General features: G+C 37.9%; 1 protein-coding gene across 1 annotated transcript in view; it reads right to left on the bottom strand.

Moving 5' to 3' along the window:
• The window catches only part of LOC120523981 (relaxin receptor 2-like), a 345,306-nt gene that overhangs the window by 228,081 nt on the left and 90,786 nt on the right, over positions 1-26,439 (bottom strand). The window contains exon 3 of the mRNA XM_039745737.1: positions 4,584-4,727. Within this exon, the coding sequence (XP_039601671.1) occupies positions 4,584-4,727 (144 nt within the window). The remainder of the gene's footprint in view (positions 1-4,583; positions 4,728-26,439) is intronic.

Genomic DNA, 26,439 nt, shown 5'->3' with positions numbered 1-26,439 from the left:
GGAAGGACAGGGAAAAACAGCTTACACAGGGCTTTGTTTCCCCCAGGACGCTAGATGGCAGCCAAACATGGTTGTTATCCCTGCATGGGTGTCCACAAGGCATTACTGGGTATTCTAGTACTTGGGAATAGCCCTGTTGGGTCCCGTGGGAGTCCCCACTTCTTAGGGTCTCCAACCTCACCCAGAAGTGCTTCAGAGCCACAGCTTCATATCCCTTGAAATACTCCAGGGGTTTGGATAAAAGTACTTGAAGAAAACCAGAGTCAAGAGGAAGGAGGACGATACCTGTGTGGAGGAGTGGAGGAGGCAGTGAGAGAGAGAGAGAGAGAAAGTGCTTTGTACTGTGGTTGTTGTGGGAAATGCTTACCAGTGAAGAGTTTCCTAGAATAAATCATCTTGTTTATTTTATACTTGTGTCTGAGCCTGTCTGTGTTGGGTCTTTGAGGAGCTGGAGCACCCCCCTATTGGCCACAAAGGTAAAACAAAAAAAAACATCTCACAGCACAGTCCTGCTGATGGTGCTACTAGATATTTAATTCAGAAAGAGCCATCTGTGATACATTGCATTGTTGATTTGATACAAGTGCCTTCTTTACATATTCTATTATAAAAATTCTAACATCAATCTGGGAAATGAAGGATTAGTTACTTGTGCACTAAATGCTATGGAGTAACCCATAAGAAATGTGCAGGGGCCACGCCTGACCCCTGTGGAAAAGGAGTAGGGCTACCAGGCCACAGTGTTGTGAAAGTTCACACCTCACAAGAACTAGCTCAATGTTCAGTTCATACTGATTAAAATGAATAAATTCACAATAATAGTTCACCATTTCAATTTTGAACTAGTTCATGTGAAGTTCATTTTGTATTTTTTAAGGAGTGAGAATAAATGACCCATGAATTTACTTTTTTCAGTTTTGCATGCCTTATATTAGGCCTTACAGAGTTCTTGAATAAAAATACAATTAAGTTTAATTTTTTTATTTAAATACACTTTATTTAGTTATACCCAGCAACAAACATGTATAACCATACTGTATATGTTAATATCCATCCATCATTATCCAACTTGCTATATCCTAACTATAGGGTCACAGGGGTCTGCTGGAGCCAATCCCAGCCAACACAGGGCACAAGGCAGGAAACAAACCCCGGGCAGGGAGCCAACCCACCACAGTATACTAATATTCTCACGGTCAAAAAAAGAAATTAAATAGATGCAAGTATACATATAAATTACCACTCTGTTTCCAACGGTGTGACACAAATGGTGACTGAGGAGCAATAGGTGTGGGTGAACTAACCTATTATGCTGACGGTCAAAATTGCGTGACATATTGCATGTACTGTACATCGGGGAAAAATATAAAATGGCCTCGTGAAGTACAATGTTTTCCTAGAAGTGAAAGCGGAGCTTCATAGTGTGCTCATGTCAGCAGGGGTGCAGCTTAAGCACAAGTAGGCAGACACAGACAGTACCTATTTGATTTTACGTTATTTTTTCCAAATACAAATAAATGGCCAAAAATTTGTACAAAATAAATATTTGTAAAAATCCACTATTTGTGCTTATCCAAATACCGTATCCACCCCTTCATTACAGGGTAAGGCAAAACATTTAATCTGAACCTCATCCTGATCCAGAATGTCACATAAAATTGCAAATACGTGATGTTAAATTCATCATTCTTAGGAAAATTAGCTTGTTCAATGAACGGACTCTTCTGAACTCTTTTGAACTAGTTCATCCACAACACTGCCAGGCCGAGGGTGGTCACGGCTAAATAAGTTAGTCCTAAAGAAGCAGAAGAAGAAGACGGGGAGGGGAAAGTAAAGCTTATTTTTTTATTTATTTATTTTTTTTACCGTGTCCTGTTCGGCTGTGAAGCAATCAGAATTGATGTCTGAATGCTGGCGACTAGCCTTACAATTTTTCTCTCAGGTGGAGCGTTACAGCTTCTGCTGACGTCACGCCTGATACCAAAACTTTATTAAAAATATTTTCAGATGTTTTTAAGATTCGAACCGGACACGGAGACAAAAGTGAAAGAAAAAGAAGAGATAAAAGGAAGAGATGTAAGAAAGTAAAGTTTAACTTAAAGATAAGAGTGGGAACACTGAATATTGGTACAATGACTGGCAATAGAAAAGAGCTGACAGACTTGATGGAAAGGAGGGAAGTGTGAGTGTTGCATTTACAGGAAAATAGATGGAAGGGGAGTAAGGCAAAAGGATTGGGAGGGGGTTCTAAATTGTTTTGCAATGGAACAAATGAACACGGGAGAAATGGTCTAGGTATAGTAGTATCTAAAGAACTAAAGGATAGTGTTATCAGTGTGAATAGGCAGTGGGATAGGGTGATGAGTGACAAACTGGGCCTTGGTGAGACTGTAGTTAATGTCATTTATGAATATTTTCCTCAAGTAGGCTGTGAGAAAGAGGAGAAAGATGTTTTCGGTGCACAAATAGATGAAAAGCTTGGGGTAGTACAAGACGGAGAAAAGGTAGTTGTTGTTGGTGATGTAAATGGGCATGTGGGAGAGAGTAGAAAGATAATATAGAGGGAAGATGGGGAGTAGGGGAAAGGATAGTAGACTTTGCCACGGCATCTGATTTGGTAAAATAGACTTTCTAATGTGTAGAAGATCTCATTTGAAAGAAATAAAGAATTGTGAGGTCATAAATGGAGAAAGTATAATAGTGCAGCATAAAGTGGCGGTGCTGGACTAGGAGATCAGAATCAGCAGGATAATAAAATCAGAGCAAACAGCATCAAGAATTAAGTGGTAGAGCGTAAAAGAGGAAGGGCTTTAGAACAGGTCTAGGGTGAAAGTTTTAAATGAAGTGCAGTCATTTGAGAGTGTGGAGGAATGGTGGGAGAAGAGCAGCAAAATTATATTAAGAGTAGCTGAAGAGGTGTTGGGTAGGACAACAGAAAAGAACACACCTGGGGACAAAGACACGGTAGTGGAACAGAGAAGTGCAGGATGTGAAAAGGGTTAAGAAGGAGGCAAAAAAGACATGATACCAATCAGTAAACGAGGAAGATATGGAAATGTATAGGCAGTCAAGCAAAGGGGTAAAGAAGGTAGTGGCAAGAGCCAAGGCACAGGCTTTGGAGGAGGTATACAAAAATCTGGAGACAAAAGAGGGAGAGAGAAGGATTTTTAGAATAGCAAAAAAAAGACGAAGAGGAGGAAGAAGAAGACTTGTGCGGTAAATATGCATAACTATGGTTCAGTTTGCTGACTCCACATGGAAAATAACTTTTATATATGACTAGATATATATGAGTTGTGCTACCCATCTAAGATAAGGAATCAAAGTAGATCTTAGTGTTAGTGTTTGCAATGCACCAGCACTTTGCACATTTTCTTCCAATTTATTTCTCCATTTCCAATGTGTTTACTTTCAGTTTTTATCATTGTCTATATGAGGATGATGATAGATGCTTTCTATTGTATTCTTTTTCTAAACAATATATATTCCCTAACTAAATTCCCTGTTTATTACCTTCATTTCTACTTTTGAACATAAGCAGGTAATAAACAGGTTATACAATCAGTGTATTAAGAGTGTAGTCACTATGTAATAACCAGGCACTAAACTGGAAAGAAGGTGTCTCCAAAATACATCAAAGGATTTAAAGACATTGCATCACACAATTAGTGTTATTTTATTTGAGGTCAAATTCAACTGTCAAGAAAAGAATATCAATGTTCAAGTTATGTTTTCTCAGTATCACATGTGTATTGAATAAGTCTTCTGGAACAGAGCTGGAGTTACATTGTATATTGTCTTGAAGCCAGACTTCATGTTTGGAACAAATCATAAAGTGCTTTTGATCAGAATAATCTCATTCAAAATCTAAAGTGTGGTTGCAGGATCATTACAATTTGGAGTCGGTTTGCTGTTTACTGCCTTACTGCCACCAAGTGAATTCCACAATGTAATAAAGAATGCTTGTGGAAAATGTTAAGTCCAGTTAGCTGAAACTAAATCAAGTGAAGGGCTCTGTAGAGTGAAGATCTGAAATTCCCAAATAAAAGCCACAAATAAAAAGCTCAAAACAGAGCAGTTAAAATTTTAGAATGGCCAATTCAAAGGCCAGATCTACTTCTCATTGACATGATTCGTGTGTGTCTTAAGTTAATGCAGAAAGTCCTTAAATATCACATGGATGAACCACTGGAAGAGTAGCTGAAGATTCTTTCCCATTGATGTAAGCAATGGAAATACAAGCTATTGCTTACTTATATCAAAACCAGGTATTGAGGCTAGGGTGCACAAACATTTTAAATCAACAGAGCTTTGTTTCTTTTGATTTGGGTTGAATAAATAATTAAATGTGTCACCATTTAGTGGTACAGTAGTTGTCCACTATAATCTTTAGATGTTATTGAAATGACACATTTGTAGTTAACACATCTCAGTGAATGTATTTACTTTTTTATATTAATGTTAATGAAATTTATACCTTATTAGTTCTGATTTACTGACACATACAAACTGGTAAAATTTACAGATATAACCAAGGCTTACATTTAAAGTCAAACAATTAATGCTGTATCATTTGATCTCACCACAATTCTCCTCATCAGCACCATTTTCACAGTTCTCGACGCCATTGCAGTGCAGCACTTGAGGTAAACACACTGTTAGATTTCCACATGGGAAGTGTCCAATTGGGCAGTTACTGCCGATGTAATTACTGAGATTTGTTCTTGCTGTAAAAGAAATATAAATAAGTATAGGTTAGTCAAGAACAGTAACGTGCATCAAACCTATTAACCTCAAAACTATGTGCTTTCTTAAATGAATAACTAATTCCAAAAGAGAAGGAGAGATAAAAACCAGAAAGGCTAGAACACAGTCAGGACCAAACAACACATTCTACGGTCCCATCCATGTATCATGTCCCCATCTACTGGGTGCAAAGTAGTTTCCACAACATTCCCATTTTCTCTTCCAGTCTTTCTTTCTCTCTTTTCCTCTCTCTTACCACAGCCTTTTGTCCTTTCTCCATCAGAACCACCAGCTCACACAACTCCAAGGTTAATGTGCCTTTGCAATCATGGTATGGTGTATAGGAGAGATTAGCATAACAAAGAGCTATGCGGGGCCTTAATATAATTCCACAGAGAAAGCCAGGACCTTCACTGGCCTATCAAAGATGTAGCCTCACCCCTAGACAGCCAGCCCCCAACTACTACCTGAAAGGTTAGGGCTGAGCAGGCCCAAAATGGGGATCTAGTTTTGATATTTTAAAATACAATGAATGTCCAGAAAGTATCTTACCAAGGTAAGAAAACCACAAACCCTTCAGTTTATAGAGACAATCCAAACATAAATCTTTATAATTTGTATAGATTTAATAATGTGATATATTAACAAAAAATAGGAAATCAAGAAAAAAGGCAGAAAAGACCAAAAATAAAGATTTGCATAAAAAGCATTTCAAAGATGAAGAAGTCATGATATGCAATCTAATGAGTAGAAACCAAGAATACAAGTAAATAATCCTGTATCGAGAAATAAAAAAAAAAAAAATACTTTCAAAACGTCTACAACAATCAATGAGCCACACTGGTGCGATGATTGTCATGACCTAGAGGTGTCCCTTGCAGAAAATCTCAACAAATACTCAAAAGACAAACTAGAGTGGGTAATAACTTGGCTAGTGACATAAAGGACAACATAAGATCTTTAAAAATAAAACAAGATTTATTTTACAAAATTGCTCTGTAACTAAATAAAGCTCCATGGAGCACAAAAGACAAAAAGAGTTGCCTGCAAATCCAAAACAAAAAAGCCAAAAACAGAGCATAAGGTCAAAAAAAATCTAGTAATTCACAAAATAATTCAAAACCAATTTATACAGGAGAACTCACCACCACCATAAGCGCATTCAATGAACTGCAAGGGACTGTGGGTTTTTTTACGCCTTTATAGGTGTTAAGGCAGTCCCTTGCCTTTGATAGATGGTGACCTCACATCTTGGGGGACTACCCACAACACACATGGAACACAAGAGAACACACATGGACATAAAGAAACTAAATAATCAGTACTGTTTACGTAGAGTATGAACAAAATAAACATAACAGTATTTGAACCCCAGCCCGGGGGAACCCTGGCTGAAACATTGTAATGGTTAGCTGGACTTTGTTATTTATTTGTTTATTTGCAACCTTTTCATTGCCCTTAAAAAATAATGGAGGTTGTGTTTTGAGGATTTTAGAGAGCAAGGAATTCAATGCTCTGGTCTGTTTTTGATTTAGGACATTTCTAAAGACATTAATTTTGAAGCAAATCTTCCCAATGCACTACTTTATTTTTAGTATCAGCACCACCATTATTTGCTATTTGCAATACAGGGTGTCAAAGCTGTTGCCAAGCAAGACATCTGAGAGTGTGCAACATGTGACATGATTACTGCAACAATTTATAGGTCAGCATCATATACACCGTTACCATCTGTGTTTGTGGCTAATTCAAAATGTAACACTCTAGCATTATCGTTGTTAAAAACTTCTCTGGCTATGAATTGTTTTCTGTTGATCGACTTTAGGTCTTAACGTTTTTACGTAGGCTACATGCAATATTTCATTGTGCGACTCTCTTGCTACTTCTTTTGACTCACGATTTTGCCTCATACAGTATTCTGGTCATTGTTTACTTGAATCTTATCCTCCGGGTTTTGTCCTTGGCTTTTCATTACTTTTACATTGTGTGTGCTGATTCCCTCATACGTAAAGCTGTTGCTGCACTGTGCAGTCATTACTGCTGGATCCTCCTCTCTGACCTTAAAATAAAGGTAAAGGGTGGGCCAAGCAACAGTGATGTAATGGTGGCCCCACCTTCTGTGGGTCCAACCACAAAACACAAAAAATGGCATCAAATTTAAACATACAGCACACATATAATAAATGATAAACAGATACAACAGAAATAACACAACACTAAAATGAATAATGCATGAATAATAAAAACAATAATAAAACAGAAATCTAACCAATGGAAAACCCCTCCTGAACAATCTGGAGGAGAATAGGCCATTCATCTCAACAAAGCTTGCCAGTCCTATCTACTTAATTCTTCTAAAATAGCATCAAGTCAAGTTTTGAAAATCCCTAAAGTCCTACTGTCTACCACACTAGCTGATAGCTTATTCCAAGTGCCTATGGATCTATGTGTAAAGAAAAATGTCCTAATATTTGTGTGACATTTACCCTTAACAAGTTTCTAACTGTGTTCCCATGTTCTTGATGAACTCATTTTAAAATAACAGCTTTGGTCCACTGTACTAATTCCATTCATAATGTTAAACACTTCAGTCATGTCTCCTCTTTAGATCTTCTTTTGCTTAAACTGAAAAGGCTTGGCTCTTTTAATCTTTACATATAACTCATCTCCTGTAGCCCTGGACTCAGCCTGGTCATCCTTCTCTGGACATTTTCTAGCACTGCTATGTCCTTTTTGTCAGATGAAATGTCAGATGAAATGTACATGATATGGCAGCTTCAGTGAAATGTTTAAGGCGATAAGCAAATTGGAGAGGGTCATGTGATCTGGGAAGCCCAGTACCCTCTCAAACCACTTCATGATGACAATTGTAAGTGCTATTGAGGGATAGTCATTGAGGCAAGAGATAGAGGATTCTTTGGCACATGAGATGATGATGATGGTTTTGAAGGACTTGGGGACATCTGCCTGCCTCAGTGAAATGTTGAAGATGTCTGTAAAGATATCTGTTAGCTAGTTTGAACATTCCCTGGGCACCTGGCCAGGTATGTTGTCTGGTCCAGCACCTTGGAGTGGGTTTACAATTAACAAAGTTTTTTTTTCACATCAGCAGTGGGCAAACACAGCACCTTTTTCTCCTGAGGAGGGATGGACTTCCTTACAGGTACATCACAGGACATCAAACCATGCAGAGAATTTCCTTAGAACATCTGGAAGATAGGCATCACCTCTGAAAACAGGTGGTGTGGTGTTAAAATCTATGATAGCTTGGATATCCTACCGCGTGTGCTACATGTCTCTGGTGTCCTGACTGTGGATTTTCATGCCATATTCTCACTTAGTTGCTTTGATGGCCCAAGATAGATTTGCCCTTGCTGTCCTGAGGGCTCCCTTGTCACCTGATCTAAAGACGGCTTTACGTGCTTTTAACAATGCAGATACCTCCACTGTCACCCATGGATTCTGATTTGCAGAATCCAATGATCTTTGAGACAGTCGGATCATCTGCACTCTTATTAATGTAGTCAGGGACTGATGATGCATACTCCTATAAGTGGATCTGATGGCCATAGGTGGCAACTGCCTTAAACATCACCCAGTCCATGTGATCAAAAGCAAGGTATAGCAGTTGGTTAGTTGTACCTTATTTTCTGATGAGATGTTGTGGTGTCTTATTCATCTTTTGGCTACTTGAGTGCAGGTTCTGGTTGCTGTTCCTTACCATTAGCACAGGAAGATTAGAAACAGTTGGTTTGCTTGGGTCTTCAGTCTTCTGGAGATTGGTTAGTGTATGGAGATGTTTTTCAAGAGCACACACCTTTGCAGTGAGATTATCGTTTATGTAGTAAGTGGAATGTATGGATAACAGTCCACATGTTGTACCTATTGCTGGTTATGGACTTTAAAACCATTTTTTATACTTTTCTTCATTTGGGATTCTTCTCTAATCTATTAATTAAGTAATTGATCTTAGTTGAGAGTAAGGTTTTGCTATTGTATCTTTTTTGGATTCGGTAGTAGTGTAGGTTATTAGTTTGCTTTTTTAAAGATGAGAAACAGCAGGGCTGCTAGTGCTCCGATGCCAACTACCCCCAATTTGCAGGCATTAAGCTCTACCTGGCTGTTAGTGTAGGAACTTTGAACTTTAAGAAACTTTGATGTGCCCCTAAAGCAAAAGTGCCCACTCCACACAGTACAGTCCAGAAACAGAGCGGTAAGGTAAGCACACACCCAGGGAGATATTACTATGTTACTCTACCATCACATCCTTATTTTATTCATTGCATGTGTTAAGTAATAATAATGTGAAATCTGGAGAGTCTTCTTGTTTGCACAAAATGAAACTGTAATTGCCTGGGGAAATCAAATACATAATTGGAATGAAGGAAAAATGAAACTGTGAAGGTTAGTTGATTTCGGGCATACTCTTTAAAACGACAATTAAATGAGTTCCAATTTTGGATTATTAAATTGGTTTTTATGAGAATGAGCATGCACTGTTTTATTTTTCCTAGAGCTAGCCATATCTTTATGGTTTACAGTGATGAATCACCACACAAAGAAAATCAAACTGTTTATTTAAAGTTGGCCAGCTCATACAAAGACAGGACACCTGAACAGGACATTTAGAAGTAAAGTTTGATCTTGAATTGGTAAATAGGAATGAAACTTCAGAATCTTGTGATTATATTATTAATAGCAGAAATAAACCTAACACTTGTAAAACCTGCATAATCCAGTTCAGCCCCCAAACCCACCCCTAGGAGGGACTGGAGACTATCACAGCAATATCAAAACACAACATAGTGACGCACTCCCATCACAGAACCCACTATAGAGGATCCACTTTACCTAACATGCATGTCTTCCCCTAGAGAGACAATCACACATGGAGACATGAAGAGAAAACCACAAACTTCACACTGACAACAGACAAGTCAGGGATTCCAGCCTAGGGCACTGGATACATGAGGTGCCATCACTATGTGCTGTGCCATCCCACCACTCACAGCAGAAGAACAATGGTATTTTTATAAAGCAAATAGTAGAAAGCAGTTCAAAAGCTATAAATAATTTTATATAAATGCTACAAATAAATCATTTATATGCCTTTTTCCATTCTTAACTTAATCTTCTCTTCTTTTATTGGCAAAAGATGGCAATAAAATAAAGTAAAAATACCTTATATTCATTTTTAAAAGTGAACCTCTTCTTGATTCATGTAGATTTAATAAATGTCATATCAAGATAGAGTGGGTTTTATCACAATGGTGAAGAAAGATCTGAAAAATGAGTACACTCAGCCAAAGTGTTAATCATTCAGTGAAACTATGAGACTGTAAGACTCCAAGAAAGTAAATCAAAAAAACGGCAAAGATCACCTTATACTAAAGTAAGTGTTCTGCTAAAGATGATATATCAGATCTATGGCAGACTTCTTTATCTTGTATATTTTTAACATACATCAACTGCAAGACTGGCTTCAAGGACTCTAGCTAATAAAGCTGATGTGAGCAAAATGTTTTGGTCTTCAAAAGTTACCCAAGAAGAGATGAGGTGTCTTCTTCATCATATAATTTCACATTCTCAAATCTACCTAGTGTAGTTTTAGGGATTGGCAGTCTATCTTAGGGCCTACTCTCAAACACATCCAAGCCAGGTCAGTTTGGCATCATCAGTTAACAAAACGTCTTTGTGAAAATGTGGGAGGTCATCAGTGGTGTCCCTCTGGGGTCTCTCTTTGGACCATTACTTTTTCTGATTTATATTAATGACATTGATTCTGGTATAGTTAGTAAACTTGTGAACACTAACATTGAAGAGGCAGGAAAAACAATTCAAAATGACCCAGACAAGCCTCAGAGCTGGGCAAACACCTGGAAAGTGCAGTTTAATGTTGAAAAGTGCAAAGTGAACCCACAATCACAAGGTTTGAAGTCCAAAGCCTTAACCACTGCAAAACTAAAGGTTTTAAGAGGGAATTTGTAACACACATGGAATACATTTCAGTAAGCAGGCTCTCTGAGTTAAACCTCCTTTGGTTTGAGCAGAGGAGGCACTGTGGGGACTTAAGTAATTGAGGACATCAGAATTCTCAAATGCATTCATAGAGTTAATCAAGCAGAATTCTTCAAAATAAATAGGATTACCAGTGGAAGTTAAAGACTAAAGTTAAGACTAAAGCCAGGTGACACTTCTCCATCCCAATAACATTTAGAGCATTAGAACGACTGAGATAAGAACAGGCCAGTCTTTTTTATTTTATGACACAGTATTGGCTAAACTAAATTATATGTACAATAGCTTAGCTATTTAAATACTCTACTAATGCTGCATAACCTGACTGTTACTATATTTAAGCTTTTAATCTCTAACACTCATTGCTCTCTAAATTGTTTAATATGAAATGGACACAGCTAGTGGCTTGCTGCTGATCTTTTCAGCAGCTAATGCTATTATCATTTTTTCTAAAAATGTTGGTCACCTACCTTTTATTAGTTAATTAATTTTTATTCTTATGTGCATTTCTCAGCCATTAAGGAAGTCTTGGTAGTAATCATTTCTATGTAAAATTACCGTACTAGTCTTTTCCACATCTACACAAAATGTGCCTGTAATTAAATGTAACAGTTGATGTCAGTCAATCGTTCGCAATCTTAAAAGACCAGGAAACCTTTTTATGTTTTGCCATTTTGTCATAGAGGAGCTTATCTTCATAATAACATTTAGGCCTTCAAAAGGAACCGTGAGAATGGCAGCGATGCTGAAGTGGCTTAATGACAGACATTTAGTAACCAAGTGAAGTTTCTGAATTCAAACCCATGGAAAGACTGTGATAGGACTTGGAAACTACAGTACAGCCATGTTTTCCAGGAATTATGCAAGCGTAAAGAGCAATTCGAGAAAAATGTGTAATTTCTGCACAAACACATACAATAGATGTCAGAAGTACATTTTGGTGTTGTTGTGAGAATTTTCTCAATGTTATTTTTTTCAATTGAAATTATTTGTTATTGCTTCATTGTGTACTTTCCTCTGTCACCACCTTGATGATGTCATGATTCCTTGTCACAGAGTGTTACTCCACATGCATCATTTGCTGACATATTGACCTATTGAAGAGCTAACATTTGACATATGGACTGTACATTATCATAAATAAAAGCTCTTTTCAAAAATTATTAAAAGGAAAGACCTTTCGTCTTTATGAGTTGCAGCCTTGCAAGTTTTAACACTGCAGTTTCAGGTTCACCACTTTTAATGGATGTTCATTCAATCATTCGACTCTCACTTGTCCCAAACTATGCTTTCTTTATTGCGTTTTCAAACTACTGACACTTTAAAAACAAATGAGTAAAAATTCTTACATGGCCTCAGTGCATAACTGTTATAACATACCCAAAGTAGTAATTGTGTCTTAAGGTTAATCCAGCCAGATAATGACTGCAGGAGACTGTTACAAAATCAGCATATTTTCATTTTTTGTTTTTATACATCATTAGCTAAGCTTAGTTTTTTGAGTGACTTTAGAGATCAGTAAGCAGTTTAAGGTGAATTTCAACGATTTTCTCTTATGGTTTCTATGTAAAAACCTTGTGTTCAGCATCCATTTTAATTGACACTGACAGAAAATTTTAAAATTGTTGAATCTATGCAAGAGATAACACTGGAATGCTTTAGTTAGTGATATGGTTGAGCATTGTTTAATGCAAATATTTCTCCTGACAGGTCCATTACCATACATTACTTGTTATTTTTAGCTACATGTCATAAACTGGAGAAGCAATTCCACTTATTAAATCAATTTTGGAAGATGTTTTCTGCTTCAAGAGTTGAGCACCCAAGCAATTGAAATCAAAGAGCTGATTAAATTATCTAATATTTAGCCTTTGTTATTGTGGAATGCACAGATATAAGACATATTTGTACTTTATAGATTTTATTTGCTCCGAAAGAGAAATCAATGACAGATTAAGAGAAATAATATTAAAGCGTTGCAGTACACTTCCTAAACTGTTACAAAGCTTCTTACTAAATTGTGAAATATATTTTTAATAATGTGAAATTGTTTCTATCTGAAGCTACTGTTACACCAACAAAACTACTTCACAACTCAGTATATTATAATATTATATTATAATAAGGTGTTCTTTTTTCATTCTTTTCAGAATTTATCAAACTTTAATGTGATGTTGTTAGATTTTCAGGTTCTTATTCTGTTTATAAATTATAAACTAAAATGTCAAGAACTCACATCCCACGAGACAAGACTTTGTGCCAAGAGATTTAACCACACCCGGGGCAGGAAGTAAAAGACAAAGAGTAGATGACAAATACAGCTGCTGTACAGGCTTTTAAATGTTCGAAGTGCCATGTGAGATGCAGCAAGCCAGCAGCTGATCGAGCAAAGAGGAGATAAAAAAAAACTGTATTTGTTTCCCAATGTATCACCCTTTAAGAGGCGGTTTCGGAGGAGTGACCACGTCTCCCTGTGGTGTGTTCAGTCAGGGGGGTTGGCAAGCGAAGCGAGCAGGGGGTAAGCTCCCTAGTCATTTATATATATTAAAATTAGCAGTGGCCCTAGCACTGACCCCTGTGGGTCAGCTAATTATGATAAGGTACCTCACATCATCACCCTCTGCTTCCTGTGTCTGAGCCAATTCTGCACCCATCTAAAAACATCACCCTGAACTCCCACGTCTTTTAGTTTGGTGCCCAACCTCTCATGTGGCACCTTATCAAATGCTTTCTGAAAGTCGAGATAAATTATGTCATAAGCTCCACTTTGATCATATCCGTTTGTTGCTTCCTCATAGAATTCCAGCATGTTAGTAAAACACAACCTACCTCTTCTGAACTCATTCTGACTATTCAGAAAAACTCCTGTACTTACCATGTGCTGCACAATCTTATTCTTAATTGCTTCCATTAATTTTTCTGTGATGCAAGTAAAGCTTACAGGCCTATAGTTCCTTGGATCTGACCGGTCACTCTTTTTATATAACGAGATTAAATCTGTCATTTTTCCAGTCCTTTGGAATCTCCCCAGTGCGCAGTGACTCCCTAAACATATGAGTTTATATATGTACTCACTAGCCTCCTTAAGAACTGGTGGGTAAATATTTTCTAGTCCTGGCGATTTGTTCTATTTCAGCCTATTTAATCTGAGCAGCACTTCTCCCTCTACATTTTTCATATACTTCAGTACCTTCTTAGTAGTCCCGTTTACCGCTGAAAGGTTATCCACTTCCTCACTTGTGAAGACCTCAGAAAAATGGAAGTTTAGAGAGTCCGCTATTTCACAGTCTGTATCGTTTACTACTTGACTGTTCTTTTACTACTAAAATACTAAAAGAATCTCTTAGGGTCGTTTTTCGCCTTATCTTCTATATTCCTCTCCAACCGTCTTTTAGCCTCCCTAATATCCTTCTTCATGGTTGCCCTCGTGTTCTTATACACCCTACGATTCACTTTGAAGTTAGTCAATTAGTCTTGTATGCTGTATTTGTCTGTGTTTAAACCTGTTCCACAGCTTCTCAACTGTCTCCACTCTTAAAATCTTATCTCAATCTGTCCTCCTTAGATTTTGCCACATCTGCTCAAACTTTGCCCTGCCAAAGTTCAACTTAACAGTTTTAGTCTTTGCATCTGCACTTTTACAAAACACTGAGAACTGTATTATATTACGATCACTTGACACTGGTGGTTCAATCACCTTTACACCCTCAATTCTATCCTGATTATTACAAAATACTAAATCCAGACAGGCTTCACCCCGTGTTGGTGCTTTAACATGCTGTGTTAAAAACAGTAACTGATTACTTCTAAAATGTTTGGACAGTTAAAGTCCCCCTTTACTATAATATCCCCTTGTAGTCTTGCCTTTTTTGACTTGAAGCCATTGAGAATAGAGTATGATTTGAAAGAGGTTGAAGACAAGGTGACTCCACATGTTCAGAGCACAGAGCCCTGATGCAAATAGAAGAAGTAGGGAGTGGAAGGGATAGGATGCTTAGATCAAAGAAAAAGGAGTGCTTCTAGCGCTGACTTATTAAATTTATCTATTAGCACAGATATATCAGACTGACACCAAGTGGAGGAGGACAACGGACACCTTCTGGTATCTAGGGCAGAATTGTGAAAATAAAACGAGCATAGAGGTACCATCTCGGCAGAGGACCCATCAGTTTCTCAGTACTTCTCCATGTCTGAAGGGCATAAGACACAATGGGGCCAACAACAGGAGAAAGAGATTTTTATTAGAAAAAAGTGGAAATGAAGTTGAGCAATGAGGGGAAATATATGTCTCAGGTTTTTTGAGATCTGTCTGTAATGATTTTTCTCATACTAGTTAATCTGCCAATCAATCTTAATATATATATCAAATGATGGCTATTTAAATATTTACTAATAAGGAAGATGAATAATATTACTGCAGTGATTTTTTTATGCCATTGATATAAATATTTTCCTTAATATTCCTTTTCATTGACAGCTGTTTTTTCCAACAGTTTATTATTCTCCTGCTTACATTCTTCTTATTGACTGAAATTCCCAGGGTGTACTGAAACTTTAACAGCATAAACTTCAATAAGTGAGTAGTGCACAAAACTGATCCAAATAACAAAAGTGAGTGTTTAAAATGGTGCCACATGCCAGAAAAGATTTGAAATGATGATCAGCAGATCAAGCGTAAGTCCTTAAACACGGCGAGATCAAAACAAGAAAATCAGACGATCTTTCATTAAGCCAAAACAAAATCCAAATTGGTAGTTTAAAGAAATGCAGAAAAACGTTCTAAGGCCGGGAAAATAATAACTGAAGCAACCATCAAACTCTGAACTTTATACCGTTCATCCGGTGATGTCATGTGTTCATACTTCGCAGTCTTTTTAGCAAAGTTAAGACAACAATACCATGAAACAGCAGTGGTCAAAATAAACAAAATGGTGTGGAAGGAAATGCAAAAAATGATCAACTATAAAAATGAAGACAAAACAAAAAAATGAATGACAGGAATGGATTCAGGATTCCAACAAACCACTATAACTAAGTAATCAACTCAACAAAATGTTTCCAAAAAGGAAGTAGAAAATTCTAAACAAAATTTATGCAATTTAACACTTACCAACCATGACCTGACTGAAGGACTGCCTGTTAGCATGAGCTACACATATGGAGTAGGAAGCAAATGAACTGTGAAAATGAAATGAAGGTACTTAATTTCTATGTACAATGAGTAGTAAAAATAAGACAGGAAGCAGGCTTAGCCTGAATCCATGTGCTTCTTAATGTCAGTAGGAAAATGGCTCTAAGGTCGGGTCCCTCCATACCTGCAACAACATTTATTTTTTCTGAAAACTCTTTTGTTTTCCCCCTTTAAAGTTGATAGGTCCACTGCAGCCCTGAACTGAACTTAATATCTTGTATTTCAATCCTTCACACATCTTTTGTGTGTGTGACCTTAAATGCTATGACACTATTCTGTGCCTTATTTAAACAATAAAAAGCTCCGGTATTCCAATAGCCTGTTCAGAAGTAGGACATGAAAATGGATGGACAGAAACTTGCTTTCAGTACCGAGGACCTGCGTTTGAGATGCAGGAAAGAACAGACAGGGTTATAGTGCCGAAATGTGAAGAACCCTCATTTGTCTTTAGCCAGTTTGGCAGCACTTCAGTGATTTCACCCTTGCATGGTGACAAAGTTATTGAGTAAAACTACACTGCAGAGTGAGCATTTGAGAGTAATTTGGAGCAGAATCTGTTTTTAAAGCCTGTCATGGTCCAGTGTCTGAGTTAACAAACATTTATATTCAATACTCACCCACTGCATAATGGTCTTCATCCTGTGGTTCTTATTTCTTACTTCAAGTTAATGTATTAAATGAATAATATCTACTGCAATTAAAGCTTTTGAAAGAGAAAATTAATATAAAAAATGTATTCTTAATGTCTTTGTGACATTTTTAATCACACATCATTTTAAAACAGATGGCCAACAGATGAGGCCTGGGCAGTTTTAAATGAAATACAAACAAGCTTAGACTATATGTGTAGAAAATGTTTTTCCTAACAACAGGTCTAGCTCTGTCTCTGCAGAGAAGTCTACACGGCGCCCACTGAAGCATCACATTTAATGCTGTTCACTTAACTTTCTACCAATGGTCATCTGAGGTCAGAAGAAAATAAACCTCAGCACCCTAGGGCTTAACATGTAATGTTCAGTATTAGAGAGGCCTATTCCTCTCTCTTCTGATGGACATTTCTATAAAGTAACACTTTTTCAAGGTACTGACATAATGATTTGTATCTAAAGAAAACAGACAGCACTACACTTACTGTAAATTTAGTCATCCTTTAAACTACTAAATGGTTCAATTCTGGTGACGGGTCCTGTTGTTGGATCCCACCTGATCGAGGATGATGCTAAGAACACCAAAGTGTAAAAAGTGGTACACACACGTAAGGAATAAAAAATAATAGCCGACTAAAGTTCAACATTTGTAAAGTAAAAGGAAACCTTGAAGCGCTTTTGAGTCTGCTTAATTTGGTGTTTGTCCGTCTCTTCTTTTTACACTTTCTGATATTGCAGAATCAAATGCCAGTCAGTTTCTCCCCAACTCTTGCGTTGTCAACTCATCATAGCTCAATTAAAATTAACTTTAGTGTTAAATTATTCTAATATAATAAAAAACTGATCTGTTTTGCACTGTATTTAATGTAGTTTTAATGTTTATGTATGTTAATATAAAGTTTAGTAAATTGCAGTCATTGGTTTATAGTTGCATATTTGTGCAAGCATTTAGACTCTGTTTGTAATGAACAGTGCTTTATCAGACAGACTGAACTGAATTGTCTATCATGTGGGATCCCTTGCCAATGTTAGTGATCATCAGAGCTTCTCAGATTCGTTCAATGTTAAGAACTAAAGTAGGGGAAAAAGGAGGACCCTTGAGCAAAGAAGAAGTTGCTATGCACCACAAACGTGTATGGAGAACTTTCTGTTCAAAAGCAAAAGTTTCAAGAACAACTTAGTGTTTAATTATTAACCAATTTTAGCCAATTATGTGATGATATAGTCCAGTTTAATAAACACTGTCACCCATCAACTCAAAAACAGGTCAACCACCTGAATGCTGGGACCCGGCCAGTACTTGTATGGGAAGCCATCTAGGAAAAGCTTGGGTTGCTGCTGGAAGAGGCGTTGGTGAGGGGGTCCCAATGCTCCAGTGCAGTGACGGGGACCCTGTGCTGTAAATATGTCACCATCCTTTAACTGGGACATGAAACCAAGGTCCTGACTCACTGTGGTCATTGAAGATCCCTGGGCATCCTTCAAAAAGAGTAGGGCTTATCCTGATGTCCTGGGTAAATTATACATCATCACAGCCTTGTCCTCTCTGGCCCCATAATCATCCACTGTCTCTTACTGGCTAACTGTCTCTCTCACCCCTTCACCACCTAATGGTTAATGTGTGGTGAGCGTACTGGCGCAGTAATGGTTACTGTCATATCATCCAGGTGGGTCCTACACATTGTAGGTGGTTGAAATGGTTATCCTCTTGTGATATAGCGGGTCCACAGCTCAGAAGGAAAGGCCAGTTTTTAAATAAATAATTGGCACACTCGTGGCTTAAAGAGGTGGCATGGTAGTGTTGCCAGAGTGGTTCCCGGGCGCAATATGGGCTTGGGTGTTTCTGCACTAAAGTGCACAGTTGTGGGATCGCCCCTGTCCGTAATTGATGCCGGGAGTTGCTCATCACTGCACCTGTGCCACGACCCCATTATAAATAGTAGGAGCGTGAGTGCAAAAGGGGAGAAGAGAATAGAAAGACACATTAAGCGGAGGTTAATGGACAGAAGGAAGACAGGAATTGAAGGAAGAAGCAGGCGGACGGGCATGGTGTCTCAGCAGAAAGCATGTGGATCAATCCTGCTGAGCAGCCTGGAGCAGGAGTGATCAATGCCCTCTGGGATGTCTTCTCACCGGGTGGAGCCTGGATAGGCAGCGGTGGGAGGATGTCGTGCATTCGCCGGAAGGAGCCTGGATGGGCAGCAGTGGGAGTGGGAGCAGGGTCTGGCAGCTCCCTGCCGAACGCCGTGGATTAAGCGTTGGGGACATGGGCCAGGTATAATGGATGTCTGAGTGTCTGCTGCAAGGCCTATGAAGAATAAGCTAGAGAGGCGTCAGTTTGAAGAGGGAAGCACCTGGCAATGAAAGATTTTTAATGCTCCTGGAGGTATTTTAACCTCGGTTTTATTGGAATATTTTAAACCTCCACATTTCACCCTGGCTTTATGGATTATTTATTTCATGACTTTGATGTACTGCACTATTTAGTTGATCAGTGTTTTACTTTTGTTTGTAATAAAAGCACTGTTTGTACTTTACACCTTGCCCTTACTTCGTTTAGAGTCCTCATTGTCCAGCTCATCCGGTTACAATACCAACAGTGTTGGGTTTGAGAGTCTTCCTGAAGAGAAGCGGGAGCATGGAGTAGAACCCGCATCATCACACCTCTGCATATGTAAAGCTCATTGAGTAGTGAGAAAAGCTCTATATAAATGAACTTTATGATTATTATTATTATTATTATTATTATTATTATTACTAAAGGACTGTCTTTTAATGTCAAGCACTCAACCAATCAGGCAATTTGTCTTAAGTATAAATTATGTGCTAGCAGCAAGCAAAATCAATAGACATTTTTCATAGTGGAATAGAGGCTGTAAACTGAGTGAGACTCCATCTTAGGGACTGTTCTTTTCCCTTTCTCTTGACTTTGTAAGGAAGCACTCCAATTTATGTCATCTAGAGAAGTTTTCAAATGATTCTGAATGGTTGGTTGCTTCAGCACAGTGGGTGAGGAGGAGTATGGAAAGGCGATGGAGAACTTATCTGTGGGGTGTAGGGAGAACCACATGGAACTGAACATTACTATGGCACAAGAGTTGACAGATGTGTGCTGTGGAGTGTCAAATATTCATGACTATCATGGGGAGGAATTGGAGGTGATCCAGACTTATAAATACCTGGGGTTCATCAGAACAGTAGACTGGATTGGGTGAACAGACAAAAAAAGCCAGAGCAGGCTCTTGTTTTTGGTGCTTTAATGTTGTGTGACAGGCTGCTGGAGATATTCTACCACCACACAGTGGCCGGTGTGCTGTTCTAAATTGTGGTTCGCTGTTATAATAGCACCTGCTCAAGTCAGTCCAGAATAGGAGATGCAGGGTGGACCAGCTGCATGACGATGCCAACTCAGGACTTCTGTGAGATAGTGGCAGAAAAGAGTCCTTCAGGACTAATTGTGCCCATACTAACCATGATGCATTGCCCTGGGGCATTTTTATCAAATGGTTCATTTCAGTACGGTGTGGTAAGAATCATTAATTGGGGTCTTTTCTCACACAGCCATCAGACTGCATAATGAAGCCTTTAAGTATGACTGTCCTCTCCAACAAACATATTAGCATAGGGACATTGTCCATTAAATCTATGTTGGCTGGATTGCATGTATACTTCTCTGTCTTGAAACTGTAATTGGTTGTCGTTTGTCTTTCCTGTTTTACACTATAATTCTACATTCTGAGTTGCTGATGGAGTTTGTGTGTCACCTTTCAGTAAGCAAAAGTAAGTATGGTGAGGTGCTCAGCACTATTCCCACACAATTCCATGGACCTGAATTTGTTCCCGGACTCAGTTACTATCTGCAGTGAGTTTTCACATTTCTTCTTGTTTTCTTTAGATATTCCAATGTCTTAACTAAAAGACTTACAGGTTGATTAGATTGATTTTTCCTTTACAATTAAGTTCTTGCTGTGAAGGGTGTGGCTGAATTGGTACAAGAAACTCATAGAGTATCAGACAAATAACTGATGTATCAAGATGGGTTTGCCTGGTAGGGAACTGGACTTGCGTCATTCTGCTCAGAGCTACTCTACTATATGTGAATGAAGGAAAAATCAGCTTTTGAGTGCTTTCCTTCTGTCTCCAGCATCAGCCTTGTCTGATCTTATTTGCAACTTACTGTTGTAGGCACTGCAACTATGAAAATTACTCAAGCAAACAGTCACAAAAAATCAGTTTATTGATTCAATAAATTACACAGTTTCATATGAGCTTTCATTTCTAGGTATGCAGAATGTGATGTCAGAACATTAATTCTCTATGAAGAGTGAAGCCAACCAATCCACAAGGCAACTAATGTTTGCATGTGCCCCACCACAGCTGCCCTGCTGCCCGCTGCCGAGAGTTGATTCTACGATAAAATAAAATAAAAAGAGTAATAAAAATCAACACCTCGAAAGCAGGCAGTAGTGTTTATGTAGTATATGTGTACCGAATTTCAGGTCAATAGGTCAAACGATTTGAGAGCTACAAGTGATTTAAAATCCTGGACAGACAAATGGAAACAGTAGCGTATTATATAAAAAGATAATGGATTATAGTTGTTACGAATTATTTACATTGCTTTATGAAATGTTTTTCGTTTTGCTATCAGGAGCAAGAACGTATAAATTCTTTCCTGATACTACTCTGGACCAGGCGACGTATATCTGGCCATGTAAACAGCATTGTTTTTTGTGGTAAACTCCAGTAAATTTAAGTTGCATTTGTGATGTCTATAAATGAAACGCAAACACAAGACGTACTGGAAATTGAAGTTGCTTGTATTCGAAAAGGGAGTTCATTAGAAAACACAGGTATACGTGCAATGAAAATGTCCTCTCCCTTTCCGATTCTGGTTCTGTAGATGACGTGGCATTTCTCACAACCTTGATATATTATTTTTTTTTCTGAATTAAATTAGAATTTGCAGTTTTAGGGTTTTTCTTAATTTTTTGAATCCTGTTCTCATGTTCAGGCATTTCATTTTTTTTATTAATCATCGAAATTGTAGGTTTTGGATACTTACAAACATTAGGACAGACACACATAATTGATTAAATTATAGTGACATATTATAAAGTGTAAATCATAATATGTGAAACACAGAAAATAATAAATTGACCTGATAAAACATAATTCAATGTATGTCTTTAATATTACCATGCACATTAATGAAAATAAATAGCATATGAAATGATAAACTGTCCATTTCTGTGGTGCCCACTCAAAAAAAAAAAATCCAAGTAGCAGTAGTTTTACATTACTTCACATGAAATGTCCATTCAATTCAATAAATAAATAACCTACAAATATTTTAACCAGGTTTTTAATTTTAACTGGCCAAACTTACAGTGTCATACTCTCACACAAAAATTAAATATTTAAAGTGCAATAACTAAGTTCAAAGAAAATTCCAAATATATCTACATTTTATTAAACTTTCTTCCTGGAAGTCTTTATTTTTTTAAATTTAATTGTGCGGCCCTGTACCAGCTATACCAATATTGCTTTATTGAAATTCACAAGGAAGATACTGTCATTATTAAAGCAATTGAAATGAAATAATGAGACTGCTCTGATTTTAACACAATGGGAGTTGTGTACGTATTATTTGTATCCTTGTCATAGTTTTTACATTGGTGAGACTGAACGTGCCATCTCTATAAACATCCTTTACTGAAATGGCTGACAGAGTAGTGAAGCTGCGCTGCATTGTAATCGAGGTTGTAGGGGTGAAGATTACAAGAACTTCTTGCAAAAGCATTGAGCCAGGTGGATGTATAAAAATGAGACACTGCAATCCCAGGTGGTCTCAGTGAAGTTTAGGACTTCATGACTGACAGCTTGGGAGAAAAGAAACCCAAAGTTGATGTATGCTAGAACACTACTTTCCAGTTACTATTTTCCAGTGAAGGGTTTTCATACTCGTACAGTGGATTCAAAAAGTATTCAGATGCCTTCACATTCTTCACAATTTATTGAGTTGTAGATTTAATTTTAAATGGACACAAATGTCATTTTTGTCCATCAATCTATATCTCAGTAACCAAAAAATGAGAAAATGAAAATACATTTTCAGAAAGGTCTGAAAACTTATTAAAAATCAAATACTGTGTGCATGACTACTGTCCATATCTTGGTAAGTTTGCACTGTCTATTCTGGAACCTTATCCCACTACATTTTAAAGTTTATATATTTTTATAATGCTCTACAATTTATTTTATATTTTTTATTTCTTGATAGTCCTACAATCTGAATTTGAAAAACAGAATGTCTTTTTTCTATATTATTCTTTATGAAACACAACTGGTGAATGTGATATATTTAGTATTGGATTTTGTTTACATACAATTATATGCTACATTGCATGTGCCTTTGTCTAATAGCCTATGAAAGTTCTGTTTGCTCATGACTTAAACTGTTATTTTATATTTGTTTTAATGTATTATGAATGATTGAGACCCTGCTTCCACTGAATAAAGTGTTCTGTTTTAATCAAGATATTTACGCAACTCACTCTGAGGAAGAGATAATTTGGGCAGTCGACTTGCATATTATCTTTCTGACCTGAAATACCAGATGTTACAAAAATAAGAAAATGACTGTAATAATTGAAAGAGCAATCTGAAACGTTTTTGGACACTTGTCATTTTCAAATGTTTTTGTAGCAATATTCTGTTCAAGATTTTTCATGGTTTCTGTTAATTATATCATACTAGCAAAATACCCGTGCTTCGCAGCGGCAAAGTACTGCCTTAAAATTTTTATTAAGAAGAAAATTAAACCTTTTTAAACTGAGGGAAAATATACCAATAATTATTTGTTAAGGATCTCTTTGTATACCATATTGCCCTCCGGTTGCAATATGACCAAGCTGTGCTCTGAGCTTACTCTTAAGCATGTAACGTACAGTTGGCCATGTGAACAGCAATCTTGTCTCAAATCTCACAGCTTGGATTGCTGCTGTCATAATCGGTTTGAGTTTCATGGTTTGTTTCAATTACGACAGTATTTGTAGGACTTGTGTTGAAGTGACATTTGGCATCTGTCAAACATTGTAAGCACACAACCGGTTTCATCGATAAAATCACATCCAGCTTTTTAGAGTTTAACCATTCATAAACATCAAAGTGTCCACTACTGAAATTGTCACCTGTGAATCTAAGATGTTTAAGAGGCATCGGCGGTTGTCCAAAGGTGTAAAATATTTGGCCATTTCGGTACACTTGAAAGCGACAACCGAACAATTCAGCGGCAGCCATCAACTCACATGCAGAACCATAGGTGAAGGGCTTAAGCATTTCACTCTTATAGTACTCCTGTGTAGTATAATTATCTCCTGTACCATCATCAGTCCACACCTTGAACCTGTCCCAGTCATTCAATACATAAGACACAATGTTCCTCCAGATATCAAGAGTGAGCCTGATATGGCCGTGCAATATGTAACAAAGAGAATGGAAAAGGCAGGTGCCATCTCCGGGCATGGAAACCACTCGGTAAGTCACAGTTCTTTGATCGATGGTGATCACCTTGATAGACATGTTAATGGGGGTATGGTTGGAACGATAAAGGAAATGGGTACCTGAACAATGTAAAGTAAGTCTAAAATACCTACACAATAACTATAATCGTAATAAATGAATAATAAAACAGCGGAGAAGCCGTGGATTAAATAAAAAGGCTGTAGTTATCTGCAGGGAGACGTGAATCCCGTGGTGAAGCAAGGAAGGGAATGTAGAGACCATTTTACCCTCGCACCCCCTTGGTTTGAGAAAAAGTATGAAAAAATATGAGGTTAACACAGAAAAACAGATCACCAATTGAAGCTTTATGAATAATCGATTCGCCATTAATAATTGTTTTGGTAAAGCCATACTCAGTGTAATCCTCCTTCCATTTTATAATTTTTCCGCCACTAGCCTTGATTAAATGAACGGTAAAAAAGTAAGAGCGAAGCAAGGGTGACTTATTCAGGCAGGCAGGCGACGGCTGAATAGCTCGAATTTGGAAATAAGTAGGTTCTATTTAGTGGCCAGAAATATCTTTGTTAGGAATGGAAGTTGAATTTAGTCTTTAAATTTCTATGGTAAAGAAAAAGTTATGCAATGATGACTAAATTTAACTATATAAAGTCAAAAGTTTTATATATAAAGTCATTCCCGAATATATAAAGTCAAACCTTCATTATATAAAGTCAGTGTCGGAATAAATAAAGTCAAAACTTGAATATATAAAGTCAGCACTGGAATATATAAAGTCAAAATTTGTATATATAAAGTCATTCCCAAACATATAAAGTCAAAACCTGAGTATATAAAGACGGCGTTGGAATATTTCTGAATATATAAAGTAAGCGCTGGAATATATAAAGTCAGCGCTTTATATATTCTGACGCTGACTTTATATATTCAAGTTTTCACTTTATATATTCCAGCGATGACTTTATATATTCAGAAAAAAGTTTTGACTTTATGTATACCGACACTGACTTTTACTTTTTAATCAGAGTATAGCATAAAGTCAATGAAACTTATGGGATATTAATCTGGTCAGTTAAGTAGCAGAGGGGGTTGTTAATCAGTTTCAGCTGCTGTGGTGTTACTGAAATTAACAACAGATGCACTAGAGGGGCAACAATGAGATGACCCCCAAAACAGGAATGGCTTAACAGGTGGAGGCCACTGACATTTTTCCCTCCTCATCTTTTCTGACTGTTTCTTCACTAGTTTTGCATTTGGCTACAGTCAGTGTCACTACTGGTAGCATGAGGCGATACCTGGACCCTACAGAGGTTGCACAGGTAGTCCAACTTCTCCAGGATGGCACATCAATACGTGTCATTGCCAGAAGGTTTGCTGTGTCTCCCTGCACAGTCTCAAGGGCATGGAGGAGATTCTAGGAGACAAGCAGTTACTCTAGGAGAGCTGGAGAGGGCCATAGAAGGTCCATAACCCATCAGCAGGACCAGTATCTGCTCCTTTGGGCAAGGAGGAACAGGATGAGCACTGCCAGAGCCCTACAAAATGACCTCCATCAGGCCACTGGTGTGAATGTCTCTGACCAAACAACCAGAAAGACTTCATGAGGGTGACCCAAGGGCACCATGTCCTCTAATGGGCCTAGAGCTCACTGCCCAGCAGCATGCAGCTCGATTGGCATTCGCCGTAGAATACCAGAATTGGCAGATGCACCACTGGTGCCCTGTACTTTTTACAGATGAGAGCAGGTTCACCCTGAGCACGTGACAGAAGTGAAAGGGTCTGGAGAAGCCATGGAGAACATTATGCTGCCTGTAACATCATTCAGCAAGAGCAGTTTGGTGGTGGGTTAATGATTGTCTGGAGAGGCATATCCATGGAGGGTCACACAGACCGCTACAGGCTTGACAAAGGCACCTTGGCTGCATTAGGTATCAGGATGAAATCCTTGGACCCATTGTCAGACCCTATGCTGGTACAGTGTCTCCTGGTGCACGACAATTCCTGGCCTCATGTGGTGAGAGTAGGCAGGCAGTTACTGGAGGATGAAGGAATTGATACCATTGACTGGCCACCACACTTTCCTGACCTAAATCCAATAGAACACCTCTGGGACATTATGTTTTGGTCCATCCAATGCCACCAGGTTGCACCTCAGACTATCCAGGAGCTCAGTGATGCCCTGGTCCAGATCTGGGAGGAGATCCCCCACAACACCATCTGTCATCTCATTAGAAGCATGCACCGATGTTGTCAGGCATGTATACAAGAACACAGGGGCCATACAAAGTGCTGCGTACAATTTTGAGTTGCTGC

Source organism: Polypterus senegalus, chromosome 2, assembly GCF_016835505.1.
Source record: "Polypterus senegalus isolate Bchr_013 chromosome 2, ASM1683550v1, whole genome shotgun sequence".
Classification (NCBI taxonomy): Eukaryota; Metazoa; Chordata; class Cladistia; order Polypteriformes; family Polypteridae; genus Polypterus; species Polypterus senegalus.
This window is presented reverse-complemented; position numbering and strand designations above follow the sequence as displayed.